The sequence below is a fragment of the Ornithorhynchus anatinus genome, chromosome 7, assembly GCF_004115215.2.
Source record: "Ornithorhynchus anatinus isolate Pmale09 chromosome 7, mOrnAna1.pri.v4, whole genome shotgun sequence".
Taxonomy (NCBI): Eukaryota; Metazoa; Chordata; class Mammalia; order Monotremata; family Ornithorhynchidae; genus Ornithorhynchus; species Ornithorhynchus anatinus.
In genome coordinates, this window is record NC_041734.1 from 69119552 (window position 1) to 69138304 (window position 18753).

The following is an 18753-nucleotide window of genomic DNA, read 5'->3' on the forward strand; positions in this document are numbered from 1 at the left end:
CTTGCTCGCTGTGCCTCCATCTCCTTTATCTTGCCACCGACCTCTTTCCCACATCCTCCTTTTAATAATAATAATGATGGAATCTGTTGGGCGCTTACTGTGTGCCAAGCACCGTTCTAGTCGCTGGGGGAGATACCAGGTAATCAGATTATCCCACGAGGGGCTCTCAGTCTCCATCCCCAAACAGATGAGGTAACTGAGGCACAGAGAAATGAAGTGACTGGCCCAAAGTCACACAGCTGACAAGAGGCGGAGCGGGAATTAGAACCCAGGACCTCTGACCCCCAAGCCCAGGCTCTTTTAAGCCACGCTGCTTCTGTTCCTTTTGACTTGGAACTCCCTTGCCCTCCATATGCGTCAGACTGTTACTCTCCCCGCCCTCAGAACCGTATTAAGGTCCCAATTCCTCGTTTCCCCTACCCCCTCGCCCTTCTGCCTCACCTACTCACTTGAATCTGCACCCTTTAGGCGGTTGATATTCGCCCTCAGCCCCACGGCAGTTGCGTACTCATCCGTAATTTATTTACCTTTATTCATTATATTAACATTAGTGTCTGTCTCCCCGTCTAGACCGTAAGCTTGCTGTGGGCAGGGAACCGATCTACCAACTCTGTCGTATGGCGCTCCCCGAAGTGCTCGGTAGAGTTCTCTGCAGACGCTGAGTGCTCAGTAAATACCACTGATCGATGAAGTGCTGATTGGACCCAGCAGGCCTTCCCTTAGTCACGGCTCTGGAACCCTCGTGATCCTGGGGACGTGCTTGGGTCACCCTGCCCTGCAACGGACCCCCGGATGGAAATGGGATCCAATCGCAGAGCCACTTAAGAACCGGCCTCTGCTTTACTGACCAGGGCGCTCTTGAGAAGAAAAGCAACCAAATGTAATAATGATTGCGCCATTTGTTAATTGTATATTCTATGCCAGGACTATACTAAACGCTGGGGTGGATACAAGCAAATCGGGTTGGACGGTCCGTTCCATACAGGACTTAAGAGTCTTATTCCTCATTTTACAGACGAGATAACTGAGGCACAAAGAAGTGAGGTGACTTGCCCAAGGTCACAAAGCAGACAAATGGTGGATTAGAACGCAGATCCTTCTGACTCCCAGGCCCATGCTCTCTCCACTAGGCCACATTGCTTCACTAGCTGTCCAAACCTCTCCCTTGCTTGTCCTCCTCCAGGGGACACACAGATGGTTAAATAATTTCAATCTGCTGGCAGTCGCTTACCCGGCCAACATTTAGATGCACCTTGGAACAGAGGGGATTTGCTCACTGTGCCTCCATCTCGTTTATCTCGCCCTCTACCTCTTTGCCACATCCTCCTTTTAATAATCATAATGAAAAGCCCCTTATTAACTTTCTCCAGCAGTCAGGGGGCCCCAGCACCCACCCGCGGGGTCAGAGCATTTCTGACGAAGGGGAATCGTCCCTGCCCCTTGTCCGAAAGTTCCAACTCGAAGATCTGTAAAAGCTTAATCTGGCAGGCTCCAAGTGAAATCGCCGTCCGTGGCCAAACGGAACGCCCTCCCTCCTCCAAACCGACGATCACCCTCCCCTCTTTAAAAGCCTTTTTGAAGGCACATCTCCTCCATAAGGCCTTCCCAGACTAAGCTCCTCTTTTCCTCATCTCCCACTCCGTTCTGCGTCTCCCTGGTTCTCCTCCCCTCCCAGCCCCACAGCATTTATGGACAGATCTGTCCTTTATCTGTATTGATGTCTGTCTCCCCCGGCTCTAGACCGCAAACTCGTGGTGGGCAGGAAATGTATCCGTTCATCGCTATATTGTACTCTCCCAAGTGCGTAGTACGGTGCTCTGCACACAGTAAGCGCTCGATAAATACGACTGAGTCAATGACGGAAATGGAGAATTTTTTTTTTAATGGCATTAGTAAAGCACTTACTATGTGTCAAGCACTGTTCTAAGCGCTGGTGTGGATACAAGTTAATCAGGTCAGACGCAATCACTGTGCCACATGAGGCTCACAGTCTAAGTAGGAGGGAGAATAGGATTTGAACCCCCGTTTTACAGTTGAGGAAACGGACGCAGAGAAGTTTAGTCACTTGCCCGAGGTCACACGGCAAACACCTGGCAGAGCCGGGATTAGAACCCAGGTCCTCTGACTCCCAGTCCTGTCCTCCTTCCACTAGGCCGCTCTGCTTCCCAACGGAGGGCGAAGTCCGATCCTAAACGTCTCCTTGTCTTTATGAGAACCCGGAGATTCTGGAGATTTAAGTTGCACAAGTTGGCTCTGGTCGCGGTTCTGTTCTGACCGAAAGGGACCGGGTCTAGGGGTACCCTCGGTTCGGGGGAGGGGACCGTCACCGGCACCCCCGATGGCATCTGTCAGGTGAGGGCCCCCTACCCCGGCTCGGCCACAAGGGTCACCCATGCTTTTGCAGAAGTGTGGCGTGTAAGCTTGCGGTGAGCTTCATGCAATTTGTTTACCAGCGAGGAAACTCCACTCCCCAGCCCGGTGACACACGCACGCTTTATAAATCCTTATTAAGTGGGCCGTGGAGTGGCTACGGCTTGAAGGAGATGGAGAAAAACGCTTCCTCCCGGTGTTCCAGGTTACCGACGCTTCGAAACCCATTCGCGGTACTCGGCCTTTGCCTTCAGCCAACCCGGCTCTTCCGCCTCAACAAGGCAAACTTTGGCTTCTCACTATGAAATCCCACTTGCCCGTGGCCGGTCTGACCGGGACCCCCCCCCCCCCTTCCCCTCTCCCCGCCCGCCGGGCAAACACCATCCCCTCCGGGCGCCTGCCCTCCGCGAGCAGGCCATCGCCGCCTCGACACATCTGCAAAGCATCCCGAGTCGCGGAAAAGCAGACCTTCGGGATCAAACGAAGGGGTGGGTGGCCGCTTCCCAAGGCGGCCCACTCACCCTCGCCTGCCTCTCCTCGGAAGGCCCCTGGCAGGACAGCGGGGACGGGGGCGGGAGGCGGTCGGAAAAGTGCCGCGTAAGCACCGGGAGGATTTGGCAGGGGTGCCGGGTGGAGGCCGGCGGGGACGGGAGAGGGGGTTTGGAAAATGAACGAGTGGCCAAACCCAAAACGGATGGACGAGATGAAACCGGTGGCAGGGCCCGAGGGACAGAAAATCCAAGGGGACGTTCAGTCCGAGGGTCAGTCTGCCCCTGTACCAGACGAAGAGGAAGCAGAAAGGAACTTGGGGGCACAATGGGAGCCGGAGAGCAGCAGATTCCAACTCTCTGGAGAAACCGAGTGCCTAATCCTGCAAGGGGCTTCCGGTCAATCCAAGAGTTGGCAAAGGAGACAGCGTAAGCCAGGCCCGCGGGATCCCCAAGAGCTCTCCGATTGTACCGGCTCCCCTTCTTGCCGATTCGGAGTGCCAGGACAGCAAGGCGGTGCCCCCGGGGACGGGGCACGCATCCACTTCCCACCCCCCATCACTCTGCTGCTCTCCCAGACAGGCCGGAGGGTGGGACCGTGGCCATTTCCCTGCCCCAAAGCAGCAGGGAAGGTCCACAGAAGAGCACCCCAACTTCTGGAGTGGCCCACAACAGGAGACGGGTCTCATCGGGGAGTCGGGCTCTGGCCCGACGTGGGGAATCCCTCGGGGCAGGGCCCGGAAGGGAGCCTGAGTAGTAACCCGGGGGCCCAAGCAAGCGAGGAGACATTTCAAGCTCGAAGGGGAAAGCCAGGGCGGGGCGCCGGACCGGGCCGCCCCCAGCCTCCCGCCGCCTCTGGCGAACCCGCGACGGCTGGTCAACGAGGGAACCGAAAGGCTGCTTGAAGACCGGTTCCACCCCAGTTCTTGCATTTTTATTTTTATTTTCGTGGCATTCCGGTAGCCGCCCCGGCTCTACGAGGCCGCTTTGGGACGGAGCCTGACTCCTCTACGCTTCTGAGCCGGTGGTTCCGTCGCAGATCATCACGGTGTCGGGACCTCTTGTGTCAAAGCTGATTTTCCAGTGATCCCTGCTGACGTAGCCTAGAAGGAGAGACAGCCGCGGCAGGGGAAAGAAATGCCTGAGATTTGATTTATTCGGGGTACGCCCCGGTCGGCAATCCGCTCTCTGACCGGATCGCAAAAAGGGCCGCTCGTCGGCTGTCAACTACCCCGAGGCTGTCCTCTCCCATGGCTACCTCTGCCACTCCTAATGCCCTGCCACTGACCTCACTGCCTCCGAGGAAGCCCGAGCCCAATTCCACTGGCCAGAATCAGCAGCTCAAAAAGGATCTCTGTCAAGACCCAAGTGCCCGGTCTACTCGACCCCGATTTGGAATTACGTATTTACTATCTGATGCTCTGACCCGGTGAGTCGATGTATTGAAGCGAAGCGGAGAAATCTCCGGCTACCCGTTCCTAGAAAATACACAGCTTATCGTTAGTCGATATGGCTTGAGCCCCAGGCCCGGGTCTGAAGCCTTACCTCCTTGTCAGTCTGGTTCTGACAAGGCCCAGAGGGTCTTGCCAGGGTGACGCCAAGCAGGAGGATCATGGGAAAGGCATCTGGGTCCCTAGAAGTCTTGGGCTCCAAGTGCCTGATAAAGAGGCTTAGGGTCACCATTCAGCTCACTTGACTTCCCCGCCTTTTTTAAAATGGTGCCATACACCGGCCTGACTCATCTCCTCACAGGCCAAGATCAGATTCAGTGGAGGTGCGGTTTCCTCGACGTAGAGGAGAACCCAGCTTCCCCAAGTCCTAGGGAGAGCAACCGAGGGTCCCCCCAAACCCAGAAGGCAGGGGAATTCTCCTCCGGGAAGACTGGAGTTGGCCACTCCGGTGAGGCAGGCGTTGGGTGGTGGGGGCTGGCTGGGACTCTGGCTGTTGGACCCTAGACAGGAAGGAGCGGCAAGAGGGGGCACGGAGTCCCCTTTGGCTATGGGGGGCTGTGCTTAATAAAGATCTGCTCTTGCTCTTCGCTCACTCCCAGCCAAAGTGCAGAGTCCACAAGCAGTAGCCGAGTGACCGCAGCGTGGGCAACCAGCTGGACGCAGTCCCGTCCCCGAGGAGAGCTTTGCCTGCCCTTGGGAAGCAGAATTCAGGTTCTTCCGGGAACGGCCCCGGCCTTCTGGGTCACTGGGATTTCTCCCAGTCTCTTACCGGACTTCAACCCTGAAGAGGCGTCAGGGTTCAGATCATTCTCTGCTCTTCCCCGGTCCTTCCCCTCCTCCCCAGTCCCATTCCCGGCAATCCCTCTGAGACGTTCCCGTGGACACCTGGACTCCCCCTCCTTGTTCTGGACAACCCGGGGCGAGCTTCCAAACACACTGCCAGAAGAGAGGGGCCAACACGGGGTAGCTTAAACATAAAAACAGAAACCAGAGCACATTTAAAAAGAAGGCCGAGGGGACCATCTCAAAGGGTGAAGGAAATGGGAAGAAAGAGAAGCGGAAACAGCTCAATGGGGAAAGAACTCGGGGGTGGGGGAAGGGTTGGAGGGCCAGTGACGGCGAGCCCGCTATCGGGCAGGGATTGTTTCTATCCGTTGCCGAACTGTACGTTCCAAGTACTTAGAACAGTGCTCTGCACATAGTAAGCGCTCAATACATACGACTGAATGAATAATGAGCCCTGGAAGGCGGCTTGGGTGGCACAAGACCCAGGACATCCTAAAGCAGGACCCGTCGTTGTGAACGGAGAGTGACCTAGGCCACTGAGTGACCAGCCACCGCTCTCCGAACCCCAAGATGGGTCACCATCTCCAGGCCAGCAGAGCCAGGATCTCAACTCTGGGCCTTTTCTGCCTCCACTTTCCATCACTTTCCTTTGAACTCTGCTCGGCCCCTGCCCAAATCAGGTTTCTTCGCTTCCTCCGGAGACGAAGAGATAACGGAGGGACACGGAGCATCTTAAGAGCCGACACCGCCTGCCCTCCTGCTTGCGAGCTGAGGCTGAAGTAGCGAGCTGTCCCGGCTCTCCCCGCCCCACCCCGAAGCCCAGTGGGCAATCGGGGAACGGAGTGCTGCTGGGACACAGCGTTCTTTCGTACATACCGACGTCCCCAGGCTCGAGCTCCCTGGTCAGAGTCCTGCAGTGTTCTCTGCACTCGACAGAAGGCGTGATGTTGAGGGTGACGTGGCCGCTGCCGACGACAAACACATCATGCAGTCTGTGCGTCTACAGTGGGGAGAGAAAGCCCCGGGGGTGGGGTGGGGGAGAGGGTCAGGTTCGCCGCTGTTCCCGACAAGTACGTAGCTAGCCCTCCTTAAGTGCCGAGGGCTTCAAGAGCCGAGCTTGGCTATTTCAACTTTCCCGCAAGGCCTGCCCACCGGAGCAGATCACTCCGTTATCGCGCTTTGGACCCATTCGGGCACGGAGCTACGTGGTAAGCGATGGAGTGGGAATCGAAACTCAAAGTCTGGGGTTCGGCCCCCTCCATTCCTGTCCAGCCAGCAGGACAAACCTCCCGGAAAGGCCATCGGCTTTTGGCATTTCAGCAGGCTTGAAGCTCAACAGCAGAGGACTCAGGACTGGGACGACTGGGTCGGTTTTCGGCCAGTCTGTCCCGTCAGGTCCGGGATCGGCCCCGCACATTATCCGTTCCATCTGAAATTTCGGCTCCCGGCCTCACTCGGCCACGGTTCCGGCCCGCAGGTTTTGTGGCTCAGATGTGGCGCCCGGGGGGATGTAACGCTGAGCGATGGAGGGGGTGGGGGCGGAAGGCGTCTCTCCGGAGGAATGCTCCGTATTTGGGCAAACTACGTACTTCTATATGATGGCGCATAGGACATCATCCCATTATGCCACGTTTCCATCCTCACGGACGGGGCGGTGGCTAGGCCCCAGGTTTTGGAATCTGGCTGCCCGGATCTAATCATCTCATTTAATACATCTGAAACCGTCAAACTGCAGGGCCTCAATCTCCTTCCGGAGCCCTTTGCCAAATTAAATGAAAAACTTGCACCCGCCTCCAGGCACGGTCCTTGGGCCCAAAAGCTGCCAAGCGGATCCGTCCAAGATCACTTTGTTACTCCAGGAGGCAAAACTGAGTTCCGAACATCCCGTCTCTCCTTCTCCAATTGCCAGGCCAGTCCCTGGCTCCAACTCGGCGGCAGGCCGGGACCCCTGTGGAGAAGACCCACTGGGAGAGGTGTTCCCACCTAACTCTGCTCACCTTGCTTCCCACCTTCGCCGAGGGGTGACCGAGGAAACAGGTCAGCTCCGAGATGTCTTTTGGAAATGGCAAGAAAGTGAAAATGGGGAAAAGCTCGTGGAGAATACTTGTCCTGTTGATTCCGTTCAGAGGTTTTCTCCTGAAAGATAAACAGAAAGATGTTAGCCTGGGAAAAAACAGCCATCACTGTAAAATTCCTGACCGCCGAACAAGGGTGGGGCAGAAGGAGCAGAGGAAAAAAAAAAATCTGGGCATCTCCTAATCATTAGTTCCACGAAAAATATTCACCCTCCATTATTTATTGAATAAAAGCACAGACAGCCCCACCCCCCGGCCTCACATGAGTAGGTGGGATGTTTTACAAGACCAGCTACAATAACATGGAAAGAGAGGCAAAAAACGGTCTATTCATCGCATCCAGGAAACAAGTGAGAGCGAAGGAGTGGCTGGGGTGGGAGTCTTTCATTTGCCATAACAATGACCACACCGCCCGGCCTGAATCGGAGCCCTTTATCGCTCAGGCCAGACAGTGATGGGCGATCCAGCATTCGGTTCACAGCTCTCTAGGGAAGAAAGGCTGCACTTGGGCCGTGACGGGAGGAGAAATCTCAGCCTCCCTTGTGAGAAATGGTCCCCTCCCGCTGTGACCGGACCTCTCCCAAGGAGGGGTCCGGGGCCTACGGCGGGGTCCTTTATTGCTGGGGCCAGAGAGCGATGGGAGATTCAGCATTCGGTTCACACCCCTCTACAGGAAGGTTCCATTTAGGTCAGGACAGGAGGCAAAAACCCCAGTCTCCTTGGTGAGAAACGGTCCCCTCCCACTGTGACCTGAGCTCTCCCAAGGAGGCGTCTGGAGGCTGAGACCGGCCTTCTTCGGACCGGTGCGAAGTGCTGAAAATGCCGCACGTCCCACCTCCTCGACGGATTGTGTGCTGGCAGCCCGGGGAGGGGGCTTCGGCCCTAACGAGGGAGTGCCCGCCCCCTGCCCGCCCCGCGGGGCGGCCTCTCGGTGCCGGCCCTCCCTTGAGCTCCCGCCGGACCGCTCGCTCTCCAACTCACCGGGGGGAAGCAAACGGAAAGCTCTGGTGGGCGAAGCAACCCCTCCAGCTGCCCGGCCCGCCTTCGTCGATAACCTCTGTCAGCTCTGGGTACCGGCAGTGGAAGCGCTCCAGCTCCTCGGACGTCAGAGCCCGTCCTGTCTGAGGCAAAACAAACCACTGACGTCCAGTCGTGGTGACCGCGGAGGCGACGGTGGTGCGGCGAGGGCCCCCTCGCCCCCCCCCGATCAGCCACGGGGGCGGGCTGGGCTTTCCTTTACCTTGATCAGCAGAGGCTGCAGCCTCTCCAGCTTCTCGGGTAAATGCCCCATATCAGTCAGCACCCGGAGGCCCGTGACGGAGGCGCAGCCGGAACAGTTGGCGGGGACGGACGAACCGTTGGGCCTGCAATCGAGCAGCCACCAGTCTCGACACCCTAGGAGGAGAAGGGCACAGGAGAGAGGAAGAGAAGACACACACACACACGCAAAGAAAGATTAAAACGTCACCCGCCAAAGGCCTCGGGAGTGCAAGCTATTGAAGACGAAGCTATCAACAGTAACCACTGACCAACTAGAGAAGCAGCACGGCCTAGAGGATAGGGCCCGAGTCTGGGAGTCGGAAAAGCCTGGGTTCTAATTCCGGCTCCGCCATCTGTCTGCCGTGTGACCTCGGGCAGGTCGATTCACTTCTCCAGGCCGCAGTCACCTCGACTGTAAAGTGGGGATTACTACGGGGTGCCCCGTGTGGGACGTGGACTGTGTCCAACGAGAGTACCTTGTATCGGCCCCAGCGCTTGGTACAATGCCTGCCACATAGAAAGCACTTAACCAATACCATTAAAAGAACACCACAAGGCAGAAACAAAAACCAAAAAAACCCTACCGTGTATAGAGCACTGTACCAAGCCACTGGAAGAGCACCACACAGCCAGCCGGCATGGGCCTGGCCTTTGAGGAGCTTAGTATCGACTAGGGGAGCCGGCCAGATGACGGTTATTTGTAACGAGTGGGAACGGGAGAGAGAACAAAGCTAACACTGGTAAGGGCAGGGCGTGGGAGGATAAATGAAAACCAACGGAGGAATAAATTGGTGAACCCATAAGGGCCATGAGCTCCTTTGAAACCACAAACCGTAAGGGTGGCTGGTGGATTAGGGTGGTAGAAATCATCATCGATGGTATTTATTGAGCACTTACTACGGGCGGAGCACTGTACTAAGCCAGTGGGAGAGGACAGCACTACGGAGTGGGTAGACACGTTCCCCGCCACGACGAGCTTCCGGTCCAGAGGGGGAGCCTCCAGAGGAGGTGGGTTTTCAGGAGGGCTTTGCAGATGGAGAGAGCCGTGATCCAGCGGATTTGAGGGGGGATGTGAAGGGGAAGGGCGTGGGTAGGGGTTTGGGGGTGGGGTGGTCCGGAGGGATGCAAAGAGGAGGAGCGGGGTGCAGAAAAAGAGGAGACCCAGAATACGGGAAGGGCAGGGAGAACAGGACAATCCACGGTGTCGCTCAGGCCCCACTGTCTTTCGAGTGTGGTGGCCCCAGACAGGGGCGGGCTGAATCTGTGGCCTAATGGAATGAGCACTTGACTGCTCTGTGACCTTGGAAAATCACTTCACTTCTCTGAGCCTCAGTTTCCTCAGCTGTAAAATGGGACTAAGACATCTGTTCGCCCTCCCCCTTAGACTGCGAGCCCCATACGGGACAGGGATCACGTCCGACCTGATTATCTTGTATCTACTCCAGTGCTTAGTTTACAGTGCTTGCATAGAGGAAGTGCTTAAATGTTATTATTAATATTATTACTAATAGTAGTAGGGAAGCAGCACGGCCTCATGGATAGACCATGGGCCTGGGAGTCAAAAGGACCTGGGTTAATCATTCATTAGCATTTACTGAGCGCTTACTATGTGCAGAGCACTGTACTAAGCGCTCGAAATGTACAATTTGGCAACAGATAGAGACAATCCCTGTCCTAACCCCGGGTCCATCACTTGACTGCTGTGTGACCTTGGGCAAGTCACTTCTCTGAGCCTCAGTCAACTCATCTGCAAAATGGTGATTAAGATTGTGAGCCCCATGTGGGACACACACTGTGTCCAACCTCGTACCTATCCCAGTGCTTAGAACAGTGTCTTAACAGTTAAATAAGAGCTTAACGAATACCATAAAAAGAACATACTCTCTGCCAAGCCAAGCACTTACTCTGTGCTAAGCATTCTAATGATAATAACAAAAAGCAGCAAAAATGATAAAAAAAAAAATAAAAACTGGCCATATGTGAGCATTTCAATGTAACCTCTAAAATCCATGTTAAGATTCACCAAATGTCTACTGCGGAATGAAGGGAGGAAAGGAAAATAGGAAGAAATAAAGGGTAAAGGAGAAGGAAGGGAGAGCTGGGCTCCGCAAAAAAAACCTGGGCCTGAGGGTGGGATGATGCTCTTCCTGCCCCGTTTTCTCCACTGGGCCCTCTAGGGCAGGGAAGAAAGAAAAAACAAATATGAAAAAACAGCCACCTCGTCATCAGGGAAGCAACGGGAACTTGACTGCCAGCTTCCCGAGGGCAGGGACCGGATTATCCACGCTACTGTAGTGTACTCTCCCAAGTGCTTAGATCTGTGCTCTGCACTCAGAAAACGCTCATGGAATACTAGCGATCGACTGGTTGACCACATTTTCCCTTCAAAGTTGCCCGAGAGCGGCCGGCAGCCTAGGAAGGCCCAGACAAATGCCCCCCCGGCCAGCCTCCGTGCCCCCGTCAAGCCCAGGAAGGGCCTGTGGGGGCCATCCAGGAGCACAGGCTACCGCCAGCGCGGGCCCCCTTCCGCCCGCACCTCCCCGGGGGCGGAAATGAAACGCCCGCCGTTGGCTGGGGCCCGGCCTCCGCCGCCGGGAGCCGGGGAGGCGTCGCTCCAAGCGGAGGCGATTGGAAGAGGAAGAGGATTGCCTTCTGCAGCCCTGAAAGCAGCAACGTCCTCCAGAAGACGACCGCGGTATTTGCGAAGCGCCTATTCTGTGCCGAGCAGCGGGTCAGAGGCTCCCGGCATCAGCGGGAGGGAGACCACGCTTAGCAGCCCCATTTGACAGAAGAGGAAACTGGGCCCCGAGCAGTCAAGCGACGACTGGAAGAAGCGGATACCTGGCTTCCCTCTGACCACATTCTCTTGAACCGAACAATAATAATATTATTAATAATAATACTAACGGTTCTTGCTAAGCACTTATTATGTGCCAAGCAGACAGGTGCTTGCTGGCCTTTGACTTCTAGAGAGGTCAGTGTCCACGCAGGCTGGCATCGGGGGGGGGGGGGTGGAGGGAGGCAACCCGCTCCGGAGCTGAACTGGCCCCGGCTCCCCGCTTTCCAACACCCCCACGCTTCCCCCTCGGGGTCAGGCAGCTCTCCTGGCTGAAACCGAGCTTCCCCCGCATGCCTCTGCCCCCACAGTCAGATGCTGTTTTGTTTATAATTTCACTGAATTGTTTTTTATTTTCTATTCAGCTCCACGGCTCCCTTCTTTCCCTTCTCTAGCACGCAGCTGTGTCATATCGAATTATACTCCAAGCCCCAAATATTTCACAAGACGGTCCCCGCCGAAACGAGCCGAGGAAAAGTCCAGAATACGGGAGAGGCCGGACGATCCAACACGCCTCGGTGGAACTCAATTTTGAGGCTAAATCTGGTCTACGGCTGGCCCCCGCCACCTCTTAGGGCACCATCTGGAACGGGCAGCTCCGAGGATCATTTCTTCTACTTTACATGACGCTGAAGGCTCTGTTCCGAGCCTCCCCCTCCTCTCTCTCGCACGACCCTTCCACTGGCCATACTCGTCCCCTTCCCTGCCCCACCAGCGACCGGCTCTCAGGCGTCAGCTCCCCCCGCCCTCCCCCGGATAAAGTACTGGCTACGCGGCGCGTTGCCGGCTGGTGAAGCCCTGGCTCGGCCTTTAGCATTTCAATTCAGTTTTTCAACCTAAAGCCACCTCCCTGGAGACTGTGAGCCCTGTGCGGGACAGGGATTGTGTTCAAGATGATTTGCTTGCATCCAGCGTTCGGCACAGTGCCTGGCACACAGGAAGCGCTCAACAAATACCGCTATTATTATTATGGAAGATACGGTCCTTCCAACAGGGCCACCAGCCGTTGGGGAAAGCTGGCCTTCTGCGAAACGATCAGAAGCAGAAGAATGGAAAGTTGGCGGAGGCGCGGGGGGAAGCCGCGTGGCATAGTGGATAGAGAGTACGGGCCTGGGAGCCAGAGGGTCGTGGGTTCTAACCTCAACTCCGCCACTTTGCTGTGTGACCTTAGGCAAGTCACTTTGCTCCTCTGTGCCTTAGTTACCTCGACCGTAGAATGGGGGGTTGAGACCGTGAGCCCCGGGTGGGGCAGGGACTGCGTCCAACCCGATTAGCTTGTTTCCAATCCAACACTTAGTACACAGTAAGCACTTAACAAATCCCACAGTTATTATTAAGGCGGGTGGGCAGGATCTGAGAACTTTCATTCGTTCATTCGATCGTATTTATCGAGCGGTGTGTGCAGAGCACTGTACTAAGCACTTGGGAGAGTACAACAATAAACGGACACATTCCCTGCCCACAACGAGCTTACTGCAGTCTTCATCTTGACCTTGCAGACGCTCTGGCACAATCAGGAGGAAGAGAGCGGGGGTCTATTGGGCTTCGGGAAAAGCCGGCCAAGCGAGGTACGGTCGGGTGCCGTGAGCTCGGGCCGGGGAAGCTTAGGGAAGTAGAGGGCAGGGATGGGCCGCTGGCCCCGAAGAACTCGATTTGGTTTTGACGAGGCACGGCTTCAGGAATCCAATTCCGAAAAGAAAAGCGGCGGCCGTGGCTAGAAAAGAGTGACTCATTCCCGCTGATTGGGATGGACAGGATTCGAAAGCAGCACATCCTATCTGACAACAGCTGCACATCTGTGGAAGGCGGAATCCTTTCAGAGAGGCTTTCAAAAGCTCCCCGAACAACGGTGGGGTGGGGGATGTTTCAAGCAGTCGGAAATGCTTTGGGGCCGGCTTAAAAGCGCTTCTCACGTTTTCTGTTCCCAAAGATCCATTTTAACAAAAATCTCTGACTTGAAAGCTCGAAGGACCAAGGGGAGGGACAACTTGGGGACAGATCCTTGTGGGCAGGAAACATCTACCAAACTCGGCTGCGTTGGACTCTTCCAAGCGCTTAGCACAGTGCTCTGCACACAGTAAGCCCGCAAATAAATACTATTTATTCATTTACTTATATTCAAGTCTGTCTCCCCCTCTAGCCGGTGACCTCATTGCGGGCAAGGAATGTGTCTGTTTGTTGTTCTCTCTCAAGCGCTTAGTACAGTGTTCTGCACCCAGTACGTGCTCAACAAATAAGATGGAATCGAAGGGGCTCCTACTGCGACATCAAATGCTCAAAACGAAGGATCCCGGGGGTGCTTGGTACACTTTGCCCCCACTAATGATTTGATCTCCGGCGTGGTGGATAGAGCCCGGGCTTGGGAGTCGGAGGATGTGGCCTTGGGTAAGCCACTTCACTTCTCTGTGCCTCAGTGACCTCATCTGTAAAACGGGGATGAAGACTGAGCCCCACGTGGGACACGGACTGTATCTAACTGGATTGGCTTGTATCCACCCCCCCCCGTGCTTAGCACGGAGGCTGGCATACAGTAAGCGTTTAAATGCCAGAATTATTATTTTTCAGGATCAACTTTGCCTTCCGAGAGGAAGCATCTACGTGAATAGGGAACTTGGCCCTCCTTTGCCTTGCAGTTTATTTTGTTAAGGAGGTGCACATCCCCTTGATTCTATTTATCTTGATAACGTGGCCTTGTTTTTGCTTTGTTCTGTTTTGCTTTGCTGTCTGTCTCCCCCGTTTAGACCGCGAGCCCGTCGTTGGGCAGGGACTGTCTCTATCTGTTGCCAAATTGTCAATTCCAAGCGCTTAGAACAGTGCTCTGCACACAGTAAATGCTCAATAAATACTACTGAATTAATGAATTCCCAAACTTCGGGGGCAGTGCCCCAAGCTACTATGACTTCCACTGTACCAAAATCTTTGGCTTTCATCTACAACCCCCTCCGTTTTATGGTATTTGTTAACCACCTAGTAGGTGCCAGGCACCGTTAAGCACCGGGGTAGATGCAACAAAATCAGGGTGAACACACTCCATTTCCCGTATGGAGCTCAGTCTTAATCCCCATTTTCCAGATGAGGTAACTGACGCACAGAAGTGACTGGCCCAAGATCACACAGCAGAAAAGCGGCAGAGTCGGGATCAGAGCCCAGATCCTTCCGTCTTCCAGGCCCAGGATCTAGCCAGGCTCTACCCATTAGGCCACACTGCTTCTCTTGGACCAAAGTGCAAGTTTCCTGGGTTTTCCTGGGTTTTTTTGGTGGGGGGGGGAGGCCCACCTGGAAATCTGCAAACAGTAAGCGCTCAATAAATACCATTGATAATGAATCCCCCTAACAAAATCATTTGAATCTACTTTTTTCTACAGCTGCATCATCAGCAGGCCTAAGTGGGAGCTGAAGAAGTCCAGGACTGATGGGAGCTAACGGAGTTAAGCACTTATTATATCTGCCAATCACTGAACTAAGTGCTGGGGAAGATACAAGGTAATCAGGTTGGCCACACTCCCCGCCTCGCAAAGGGCTCACAGTCCAAGTTGGAGGGAGGACGGATTCAGTCCCCGCTTTCCAGATTCTTCCATCCAACGGCACGCAGACAGACATTAACCGACTTCCGATTGTAAGCTCACGGTGGGCAGGGGACGTGACCGTTATATGGCCAGAGTGTACTCTCCCAAACCCTTAGTACAGCGCTCTGCACACAGTAAGCGCTCAGTAACGACAACTGACTGGGAAGGAACGCATTAGCGCCTGAGCATCACAACCTCAGGACGGATTTCCTTCCCTTCCTCCCTCCCCGGCACCCCGTCTCCCGAAGACTGCCTCACAGCCACTGCTGATAAATTTGCTGACATGTTTTGCATTGGCCCAGGTGACTAAAACAGCTTGAACTTTAGGCTAGTGTGATAGCTGCAGTAATAACACTCTTCTCATTTAGCAGCTTCTCTACTGTGCGCAAATTGTTCCTAAGAATCTCTTGGGGATAAATAAACTCGCCGGGGGGGGGGGGGGGGGGTTTCCATAGCATTACTTTTGTTTCAAAAATATGAGAAACACCATGGCTCTAGCTGAAAGAGTATGGGCCTGGGAGTCATAGGACAGAATAATAATAATAAATGATGACATTTGTAAAGTGTTTACTAAGTGGCAAGCACAGTTCTAAGCTCTGGAACACTGTTCTAAGCGGTGGAGCTGGGTTCTAATCTCGGCTCCACCATCTGTCTGGTTTGTGACCACAGGCAAGTCACTTCACGTCTCTGTGCCTCAGTTTCCTCGACTGTAAAATGGGGATGAAATGCGTGTTCTCCCTCCCATGTAGACTCTGAGTCCCATGTGGGACAGGGACTATGTCCAACCTCATTCATTTGAATCCACCCCAGTGCTTAGCGGAGCACTTGAAACACAGTAAGCGCTTAACAAATATGATTCAAAACAAGATGAGGTAACTGAGGCACAGAAAAGTTAAGTGACTTGCCCGAGGTCACGCAGCATACAAGAGGCAGGGCCGGGATCAGAAGCCGGGGTCCCGATTCCCAGGCCCGTGCTCTCTCCATGAGGCTGTGCTGGATTAGTATGAATGACTGGGACTTCTCCCGTATCTTCTCATCAATCAATCAATGGTATTTATTGAGCACTTACTGTGTGCAAAGCACTAAGTACTTGGGAGAGTACAATATATAACAAGCATATTCCCTGCCCACAAGGAGTTCACAGCCTGGAGGGGGAGACAGACATTAAAATAAATCAATTACAGATAAGTACATGAGTGCTGCAGGGCTGAGGGTGGGGTGAATATTAGCTGCTTAAAGAGTACAGATTCAAGTGCTTATGCAATGCAGAAGGGAGAAGGAGGAGGGGAAACGAGGGCTTATCGGGGAAGACCTCTCGGAGGAGACGCGTTTTAATAGGCCTTTGAAGCTGGGGAGAGTGGTGGTCTTTCAGATATTAAGGGAGGGGGCTCCAGGCCAGAGGGAGGATGTGGGCCAGGGGTCGGTCAAGCGCTTAACACAGTGCTCTGCACCCGATAAGCCCTTAAATAAATACGATCGAATGAGATAGAAGAGGTCAAGATACAGTGCGTAAGTGGGCGTGTTTCGTATTTCCTTTTGACCCACCCTAATTTGTTTTCAGCCTTGGATTTATCCACAGAGCTGAAACAAGGAAACTTTTATCCTCTCCTTCCCAAGTCTTCATAGTCGTGCTGAGGGATGAAGAAAGATGGCAGAACGGAGAAGCCTCAGAGTAACGTCCCTCGGGGGGGAACTGTGGGCAGGTGGATGATGGGCGAGGCGGCTCAGCCATTTTAAAAGGATCCTCCTTTTCCTTTCCTAAAAGCTGAACCGACAAAATATTCTAGTTCCAAGTCTCTAAGCAGCTGCAAATAACCCATAATTTGTTCTGCGTGCAGAATAGGCCCGGCACACCAGGATGCTGGGAGAAATCGGGCAGACTGATCTGTTTCCCTCCGAGCCGCACGCCAGCTCCCAGGAAGTTCCTGGCTTGTTTGCGGGGGGGGGGGGGCAGGGGGGGTGTCCTACTGGGACCCAGTTAAGAGAGTAGTGGTTGAAAGTCCCTTTAGACTACAAGCTCGTGGTGGGCAGGGAACGTTTCTCCCAATTCTGTTGTATCACACTGTCCTAAGCGCTTAGTACAGTGCTCTGCACACAGTAAGGGCTCAATAAATACCATCGATTGACTGACTGATTGAAGGAGAGCAGTGTTCGTTCACTGCTCAAACCCCCACCCCTGCCCTTTAGAGTTCAGGCCAGAATTTCTTTCTCTCAGGGATAATTTCAGAGCTAGTCCCTCCCTGGGTTGCCATGTGTGCCCGAGTCCTGTTCCTACAAATGTCAGCTTTAGATCGAAAACTCCTGGAGGGAGCGTAATGCCAACTTTAGATGATTACGTCGTGATCCAAAATAGATCTCATCCTCTTCCAACGGATACACGCCGCTAACTCCAGGAAGATGGAATCAGAAGCTGAAAAACTGCACGTGAACTATTTTTTTTCCCCCAGAATCAATCATTCACTGGCCAGGAGCAGGACCTCTCAATTCCTGAATGTGTATTTTACTTTAGAGCTCAGCACGACCAAACTCGTCGAGTCCCATTGGAATTTATCAGTCATCGCGGTGCCCATTTCTGGGCATCGACTGTGGGCAGAGCACTCTATCACCCACAGGAATGGGATGGCTTTCCACCCTCCTCCCACATCCCTGAGCTACGGTTCTCTAGGTGGGGAAGGGCTACGTTTTGTTCCGTGTCAGTGCCCCCAAGCAGCTCTGTCAATCAATCGCATTGACTGAGTGCCTACTGTGTGCAGAACACTGTAATAATAATGTTGGTATTTGTTAAGCGCTTACTCTGTGCAGAGCACTGTTCTAAACGCGGGGGTAATCAGGGTAATCAGGTTGTCCCACGTGAGGCTCCCAGTCTTCATCCTCATTTGACAAATGAGGGAACTGAGGCCCAGAGAAGTGAAGTGACTTGCCCGGAGTCACACAGCTGACAAGTGGCAGAGCCGGGATTCAAACCCATGACCTCTGACTTCCAAGCCCGTGCTCTTTCCACTGAGCCACGCTGCTCGCTTCCCGGAACGAGCTTACTGTCTAGAGGAGCAGGCGCACTCCGGGAGCACCGTCCTGAGGAAAAGGCCGGTGAACCTGGGAAACGGGTGGAGAAGTGAAGCGGGGAGCCGGGCCCCGCAGCCGGAGAAGGCTGCCCCCGAAATGAAATTGCAAACAAAGCTCCGGCCCTTCCAGCCTTCCAAATCCTCTCGGCCTCAAAAACAACCATTCCACTGTGAGAACTTGGCTCAGAGAAAAGCTGCAGGGAAACCGCCCTTCTCTGCAGACTGACCTCTTAGTGGAGACCAAAAGGGAGCTGAACCCAGGGCCTGCTGTTAGGTTATTAGGTCTCAGGTGGTTGGAGGGCTGCTGACGACACACACCAGAGGTGGCCGCCAGCGGAGGAGCCGAGAGTGTCCCGCCGCGGGCCCTCCGGACTCAGCTTCTTCTCGGAATAGCTCGGCCGCCAGGTAGTTCTGGCTTACTTTTGGGGCAAAAATGCTCTCTAGCGAGGACCGAGTTTGAGGAAACCCGGGAGGGCTCCTCCAGGCTGGGCTGGTTTCAGAGGCCCCGGCCGAGGGGGTAATTAGGTCCGTCCGGAAGAACGTCAGTGACGCGGAGTCCAAAATTCCTCTCAGAGCGCAACGGCCCACCGCGGACACGCACGCGGGCCACCTTGCGAGTCAAGTGATTTCCCTGGAGACCCACCTTTCGATTGGCACGACACCGCACTCTAGATCAGCTCTGCCAAATTCAGCCTCCAGTCTTTCGGTTCCTCTCCTCCGGGGGCACGTCACGAATCGGAATGGCTCTAACTAGGTTTGATCTCTTGGTGCCGTTCTGGAGGAGGTCTTCCCAGGTTACCTGGGCGATATCCGAGCCCAGAGTAGTCGGCTTCCGTCAGAGCAGAGCCCCAGGGCTCTT

At 54.5% G+C, this 18753-nt stretch overlaps 1 protein-coding gene across 5 annotated transcripts in view; it reads right to left on the bottom strand.

Annotated features, from left to right (window-relative positions):
* Nucleotides 1-3756: 3756 nt before the first annotated feature.
* The window catches only part of C7H6orf89 (chromosome 7 C6orf89 homolog), a 30848-nt gene continuing 15851 nt past the window's right edge, over nt 3757-18753 (bottom strand). For 4 of the 5 annotated variants that reach the window (XM_029069760.2, XM_029069757.2, XM_029069758.2 and 1 more), the window contains 5 exons: nt 8411-8565; nt 8152-8291; nt 7093-7231; nt 5972-6095; nt 3983-5276 (listed from right to left, as the gene is read on the bottom strand). In XM_029069760.2, coding sequence (XP_028925593.1) covers nt 5017-5276; nt 5972-6095; nt 7093-7231; nt 8152-8291; nt 8411-8565 — 818 coding nt within the window. In that variant the 3' untranslated portion in view covers nt 3983-5016. Of the gene's footprint in view, nt 3962-3982; nt 5277-5971; nt 6096-7092; nt 7232-8151; nt 8292-8410; nt 8566-18753 lie in introns of those variants that run through there. The other variant, XM_007671868.3, reaches the window with a different exon arrangement.